Raw genomic sequence first — 7,714 nt, 5'->3', positions numbered from 1 at the left:
GGTTGTGGCTGCACCCTTCATGTGTCGGGCGTGACAACCTGCAAATTGAAGCTGGCACCGAGGCAAAGCTGGACTTTCAGCAGTCCAGCTGCAAGGCAAGGGGACAGGGGAAGGAGATGAGTCCTTGCTGTCCTCCTGGACACCAGGAGGACCTCTCTGTCCATTCAGATGTCTTCCTGGCCAGCAGCCCTAGCAGCCTTGCACAGGCTCCGGTGTCTGCCCTGCTGCTGCACAGAGGACTGAGGGAATCAGAATGAGTTTCCCTTCTGCCTCCAGCCTGTCTGGCTGCAGCTGTGACCCAGATGTCTCTGTCGCCTCACCAAGTTGGAAGTGGCACAAAATCTCTAGAGAAATAAATGGGCACCTGCTGGGGGATGAGAGCCCCATGGGGTTCGCACAGGCTGATGAGCCACAGCCAGTGCTTGGGCAGTTCTGTTTCACAGATGTGAGATTTCAGTGCTTTCTGGAAGCTAGGGAGGACAACATGATATGTCCCAGAAACTTTGCTCATCTTCAGCACGTCCCTCTGTTGTCCCAAAATGTCCCTCTCTGTCAGTGCACTGAAAGAGGCACAGATGATCGCATTGACCACTCTTCACGAGGCATGTCTGGCCCTGGCCCTGGCCCCAGCCCCTGGTCTGGTCATCCTGGCTCAGATGAGGGAATGCATCACCCCACGGACCCTCCAGAAATGGGCCTGGGTGTGCCCCTCACCAAGAGGGATTTAGTTCTAGAGGTTCTAGACTGGGAGTTGGTCCCTGATGGTTATGACCACCAGCCTTCACCACCCCTCTGAAGGAAAAGTGGTGCCGGTTCCCACTCAGAGATCAGCACAGGATCCCCCCAACCACCAGTTTCTTGTCATGAGTACCTGGAGATGTGGAGAAACTCCAGCCTGTGTCAGGCAGTTCCAGCAACCCCCTTCAATCCCTCTTAGATTTTACAGTCTTTTAGTCTTTGGTTTTACTATAATTAACTAAGCTTGGCTGGGCTTTTATTTATTATTTTCTTTTCCACATAACAGCTTACCACACTAAAAGTGGTTTATTTGTTTGTTTGTTTTTTTCCTGTTGTCCTTGACAATAACACTTGCTTTTGTTTCTTCTCAGGTTCAGCCCTCATGAAGGAAAACACAGGCTTTCATCTAGAGAAGAGTAACTCAAACCAGCACTGGCACTTTCATATGATTGCTACCTCCCAGCAGCCCTGGCAGGCAAGGGAAGCTGGTGGCAATGGCCAGGAGGAATCCCAGTGATGACTGCCCTAAGGAACACCAGCCAGGCCCCCACCTCTGAAGAGCCAGGTGATGGAACAGCCAGCCATGATGATGCTGAAGCTCTTGGAAGTAGAGAATTTTCTCAGCCACACTCAGGAGAAGTTGTACACTTGCCTGATTTGTGGGGACAATTTCAAGCACAAGAGCATCCCGGAAGCCCACCAGAAATTCCATAAGGAGGAGGTGGAGGCTGAAGGCTGTGAGGAGGGTGACGCTGACCAAGCTGGAGAGCGCTTCAGCCAGAAGGTCAGCCTCACAGCCCACCACCGTGTCCATGCGTGGGAGAAGGAGAGCCCCAGTGCCACAGGGGGTGGGCAGTGCCTCACCACCCTCGGTGGTACTCATGCCTGTAGGCAGTGTGGGAAGACTGAGAAGGGCAACCTGGCCAACCACCAGCAAGCTCATGCCAAGGGCCGGCGTCACCACTGTGGGGTTTGGGGCAAGGGCTTCGCCAAGAGGGGGGAGCTTGACCAAGCACGAGTGGACCCACATCGGGGAGAAGCCCTATGGCTGTGGGCAGTGTGGCAAGTGCTGCACCCAGCACACCCAGTTGGTCACCCACCAGCGTGTCCACACCGGTGGCCAGCCCTTCCGCTGTCTCACCTGCGGCAAGAGCTTCCACCAGAAGGTCACCTTGGTGAAGCACTGCTGCATCCATGAGCGTGGTATGGACAAAGGAGGCAGCAAAGATAGCGGTGCCAACACCAATATGCCAATGCTGACACTGATGCCAATGGCAATGACAATGCCAACACCAACACCGGTGCCAGCGTCAAGACCAACGCCAGTGCCAATGTCAATGATAATGCCAAGATGGGTGGCAAAGATGTGGAGAGCGCGGCTGTCCCCTGTTGGCAGCTCCCCATTGGTGATCTTCACACAGAAGATTGCCCTCACCACTCACCAGCGAGTCCACATGCGGGGGCACCAGCCACCGCCAGCCCCAGTTCCGCTTAGACCCCAGGGCAAGGAATGGTCCTTTACCTGTGCTGTCTGCGGGAGAGGTTTCTGCAAGGAGATCGCCCTCATCACCCACCAGCAGGACCACAGCAAGTATGAGCCCAACCTCTGCAGCAAGTGTGGACAGGTCTTTCCTGACAGGGCCCAGCTCCGGATCCACCGGCCCTTCCATGCTGAGGACCAGCCATTCAAGTGTGCCACGTGTGGGAAGGACTTCAAGAGGAAGGAATTCTTGATTACCCACCAGCAGATTCACACAGCAGAGGCGTCCTTACAGTGCCCCCAGTGCAGCAAAAGCTTCTCACAGAAGGCCAACCTCATGAAGCACCAGCTCACTCACACCCACCGGAGCCCATTTATCTGCTCTGACTGTGGGCAAAGCTATAGCACCATTCGACATTTCAAGAGGCACCAGAGGAACCACCTCAAGAAGCAAAGCCCTCCTGGTGAGGGAGAGGAGCCCCCTGAGAACCTCACGACTGGCCATGTGTCCCCAGAGCCAGTGAGTGCCCATAGCAGCCCCCATCATTGTGGTGAAGACACAGAAATCCCTGAATCAAACCTCAGTCAAAACTGGCTGACACATGTGAAATTAGGGGGCAAGGGAGGGATATAAATATATTCTTTGTATATTATATAAAAGTCCTCATTTCAGGAGGTTTGGGGGTTTTTTTTCCCTAACAGGAGGGCTGAGAAGCTTGTGTTTTTTTTAAGCAAGTAAGTAAAGTCTGAAATCTGTGATTTCTGATATTTTCACATGATTCCAAGAGGTGGAGCTTTGTGATGGGAAGCCTCATCATTTGGTGAGATTTTTGGTCTTTTTTTTTTTTTTTTTTTAAAAAAAAGACTAAAAATCTCACCAATTGATGAGGCTTCCCATCACAAACTTCCTGGCAGGATTCAGAGCAGACCATTGTTGGTCCCTAGCCTTCCAGCAGCTGACACCACCATCAGATGTCCTGCAGACACATGGAGCAGCCCCGGGTCTTCTAATGTGGAAAAATTGCTGCCAGAAATAAGGGAGGATGTCATGGCCAAAGGGCTCGGGGATGGGGACCCTGCTGGCACCTGGCGAAGGGCCACTGAGGTCAGTAACACCCCTCATGGAGGGCAAACACCCACCCACACAGCCTAGTTTGCAGAGCCAGAGTAAAAGCCCTGGCAGGGTTCACATGAAGACGTTTTTCCTAGTTTAAAATGACCTCACGCATGGCTTGATTGTGCGGGATAATCCCGGGGCATATTTATTGTGGAGCGGGGGGCATTCATTGCACAGCCACATGTCAGAGCAGCATTTGGGAGGGCTGTCAGACCTGTTTCTCACACCCCATGCTCAGCTGCAATGCCAAGCTGTGGCTCCTAAACCTCGAGGCGCTGGTCTGTGCCGTGCAGAGCCTCACTCCGTTAGGGTGAAACCCTCTGCCACTGTCCTCTGTGCCACCCGTTTGCAGGTGGGACCACAGCGTGGCACCAGCAAAAGGTGCGTTTCATTGCTCTGCCAAGAAAAGGAGGTGTCAGGTCGCTCCCAGCGCCCCACCAAAGCAGGTGGAGTTGGCGGGTTACCAAAGGCTGCTCCCACCACGGGTACAGATGAGCCTCCCCACATATGGCGTGGAGACTGCACTGTCCCATAGGACCCCTCCGACCCATCTTAGTGACGCAGAGGCCATCTCCAAGGTGCACCTCTAAGGCCACCTGGCCAAGCCAACTTGCTGTTCAGAGTGGGTTTTGGGGGGAGAAGAAGGAAGGGTTTTTCTGGACAGTCAGAGTACCACTTCAGATTTGCCAGGAGGGTTCTGTTGCTGCTGATGTTACTGCCAGAGCTCATTTCAGCGATAGAAAGAAGGGGGTTCACCACCCCGTCCCCAGAGCTGGGTGCTCCCCATGCCCAGAGAAGCACCCTTCACCCTCTCACTCCCCCCTTAGCTGCCAGGTTTTGCCTCTGAGGTTGCACGAAGGCAGCGAAGCACAACACCACGTCCACACAGGGCTAGCTTTCAGCACCTGCACATACCTTTAGAGCTCAAGCAGCCCCCTCCCCATTAAAATCACCCGGTGTGAAATGATCCCCTTCCCCCTGTGCTTTTAGCAGCACTCACCATTGCTGGATTCGGTGTGCGCCCTGCGGTCCAGTCCCCAGTGCAGCCCCTGCAGCTCTACATCCCATCCATTAAATTAATACCCTGCCATTAACTACAGCAAAGAGCTCCGATGCCACGAAGTGATGGCAGGGGCAAAGGAAGGATGGAAACACCACTATTAGCTTGAAAAACTGGGCCAGGTTGTCTACAAACTTTACAAGGTCACCAGATGAGCCAAATGGATAGTTATACAAAATTAAGGACTTTTTTTTTTTTTTTTTTTTTTTTTACTCTAGATGATCTGTTTGATTTTGAAGATTTCCTTCAGCATTCCTGTTGTTTTAGTTGTTTGAGGTTTTTTTTCCTGCAGTTGTTTCACTGGTGGTAAATTCATCAGACCTAAATAGGTAGACTGATAACAGCCATGACAACAGTACATTAAACTATTTTATGAAAAGCAGGGAACTAAATCATTCACTGGAAAACAGGCCATGGTGGAAGACTGAAAGCTTTGTACCCTTTTAAACTTGCTTTTTTTTTTTTTTTTTTGTGCAGGATGTTCCTTCTCCAGTAATCTTTGCACAGCTCTGCCCTATTTCTGCAAGCTAAAGAGACAGCGAGCTGGTGCGTAGGCTCAGCCCTCGCTGATCAGTTGTCCTGGTCTTGTCCCTTGTTTGGGGATTTTCTCTCAGGAATTAAATGACAGTGAGAAATAAATCATAGGGCTCCTCTTTTCTAACTGATTCTGATTTCTTTAACTCACATTATGTCTTGCTAATAATCCTGCTGCACATAAACAAATTCTAACCGGGGATGATTGGGGAGCGGCTATGTACATCGCATGGCAAAAGTTCTGCCCTGATTAGGCGACTGCTTTTCTGGCCAGGAGGATTACGGGTGATGAGTAATAGGCCATGTTATTCGAGCGCGGATAGAAGAAAAGGCTTTGCCTCAGCACCTTCCAAATAAGACCCAGGAGAAGAAATAGTAGGTCATGAGCACGGCCCAGCTGGACCCTCCTTTGGGGAACAGAAGCAGCCCTGTGTTTGTGAGCTGTGGTTGGGCAGTTTTTCACCGGCTCTCTAGAAAACTTTGGCTGCCGTGGGGTGAGTGAAGATAAATTCTTAGTCTTACAAAGTCCACCGTGCTCTGGGGCTGGCTTTATCTCGCCTGAATTCATGTCTCTACAGCACAGATATAAACATCTGAGCTGGTCATCCCATACTTAAAATCAAAGGAGAGAAAGAGGGAGATGGAGAAAGGGATTTTTCTGCCCTATTTAGATGTCCACCCTGGGACGATATTCCAGGACTTCATTGACTCTACTGCCTACATCTTCACAGGCTGCAAAGGGGAGCTGGGCTTGGAGGGAGACATCCCCATCAGTTCATGCTGGTTTTAGCCCCCAGCAGCCAATTCATTCAGGAAAAGAGTCGGGGCTGTAGGGACACAGTTATGGCCAGCAGTTACTAAATGTGATTGGCACGTGGAGTGAGCACTGCAGAGCCCTCTGATGCAAAAACATCCCGGCCCTTAACAATTTGTTTGCTGAGCTGCACTGTGCTGGTGAAGCTCTGCCTGCAAACGGTCCCAGCTGTGTGTGGCTTCCCGAGGGAGCGAGCTGGTACAGATAGGGGTGTGGAAAGGCTTGTATAATCCACACAGAGGTATATTTTTTATTACTTTGTATTTATTTATATATTTGTATTTATATAGAAGGGAGCTGTGCAGGAGACAGAGAAACTAGCAAGACTTGTGGAAACCCACTGATATATTAACATCTGATCCTGAAATATTAACATATGATCCAATGTTATTTTCTGTTCTTCCCTATGTTTCTTTTTACAAAGCAAAATAAATTATATTTTGCTATTGTCTTTCTTTTTAATATCACATATCAACATACTTTTGCTGCATAGGATCCTCCACCTATGCAATTCACCTTTTTCCCCTAGATTTTTTCTATATTGCCTCTGATTTCAATACGGTTTGCCTCTATTTTTATAATAAAAAGCCGTACTGAACAAAGCTGTGTTTCAGTGCTGTTGGATTCAAGTCAATAGGATTCAAGTGAATGGGATGGAGGTGGGAGAGGTGAGAGCCTGGGACAGAAGAATCCACCTGGGACCAGGACACCAGCTTCTTTGTCTTGGTTCAGTCCTTCATCCCATGGCAGGTCTGAACAGGGGATTGTGTGAGACTGAGGTTTCGCTATAAAAATCCTTGAGAAGAGATTTAAATTTTCCAAGTCTCTCTAGAAACATTTGGAAAAGCACATGCAAGGTCCTCACTCATCTTGATGCAAATCAGTCTGCAAAAATCAGTCATCAACAGCGGCAAAATACAGGTGAAAATTGTGACTGATGAGAAATCTTGTCTCCAAGCGTCTGGTGCATCCTGCTTGTCTCCTCTCGAGATTGTTACTGTTTGATGGTGATCATAGCTTTACAGACAGGAGCTCATCGGGGAGGGAATGAGCAGCAGGACAGGAAACAAGAGTGAGGTGGATAAGGGAAGAGCAAATGGTGTCATCTACCTGGATTTGTGCAAAGCCTTTGACACTGTCCCGCACGACATCATTGTTTCTAAATTGGAGAGATGTGGATTTGATGGATGGACCACTGGGTGGATGAGGAGTTGGCTGAATGGTCACACTCAAAGAGTTTTGGTCAACGGCTCAATGTCCAGGTGGAGAGTGGTGACGATTGGTGTTCCTCAGGGGTGGGTGTTTGTACCAGTGCTGTTCAACAACTTTGCTGGTGACGTGGACAGTGGGGTCGAGTGCACCCTCAGCAAGTTCGCCGATGACACCAAGGTGTGTGGTGCGGTGACACGCTGGAGGGCTGGGATGCCATCCAGAGGGACCTGGACAGGCTGGAGAGGTGGGCCCGTGGGAACAACATGGAGTTCAACAAGGCCAAGGGCAAGGACGTGCACAGGAGTTGGGGCAATCCCAAACACTAAGATAGGTTGGGCAATGAGTGGATTGAGAGCAGCCTTGCGGAGAAGGACTTCAGGGTGTTGGCTGATGAGAGGCTCAACATGACCTGACAATGTGTGCTGACAGCCCAGAAATCCAACCATGTCCTGGGCTGCAGCAAGAGCAGTGTGGCCAGCAGGTCGAGGGAGGGGATTCTGCCCCTCTGCTCCGCTCTGGGGAGACCACACCTGGAGTCTCACCCACCAGGTGAACTGCCTGATCCTCCAGCCTCCATCAATCCCCATTTCTGTTTACATCAAACAGCCCGTTGAGGGAGCAGACTTGCTCCTTCCCTCCTGCAGAGGGACATTTGTTATTCAGAACAAAATATTATGTTGCTGTGTTATTTAATCAAGTCAAAATTCATAGGCAGCATCTGTGCAAAAGATAAAATGTTTCGGGACAGTTTAGTCCTTT

At 50.3% G+C, this 7,714-nt stretch overlaps 1 protein-coding gene across 1 annotated transcript; it reads left to right on the top strand.

Moving 5' to 3' along the window:
- Positions 1-221: 221 nt before the first annotated feature.
- On the top strand, positions 222-7,095 carry LOC116964136 (zinc finger protein 2-like). The gene is made up of 3 exons (XM_033002846.2): positions 222-2,738; positions 2,921-2,953; positions 4,873-7,095. The coding sequence occupies exons 1-2, from the start codon at positions 1,551-1,553 to the stop codon at positions 2,927-2,929; spliced, it is 1,197 nt and encodes a 398-aa protein (XP_032858737.2). The 5' UTR covers positions 222-1,550; the 3' UTR covers positions 2,930-2,953; positions 4,873-7,095.
- Positions 7,096-7,714: the final 619 nt, after the last annotated feature.

The sequence above is a fragment of the Tyto alba genome, unplaced genomic scaffold (assembly GCF_018691265.1).
Source record: "Tyto alba isolate M040663 unplaced genomic scaffold, T.alba_DEE_v4.0 Super-Scaffold_38, whole genome shotgun sequence".
In the NCBI taxonomy this organism is placed as follows: Eukaryota; Metazoa; Chordata; class Aves; order Strigiformes; family Tytonidae; genus Tyto; species Tyto alba.
This window is presented reverse-complemented; position numbering and strand designations above follow the sequence as displayed.

What these genes read in the sequence shown, in the direction of transcription:
- LOC116964136 (XM_033002846.2), top strand. Translation starts at nt 1,551, where the DNA reads ATGCGTGGGAGAAGGAGAGCCCCAGTGCCACAGGGGGTGGGCAGTGCC.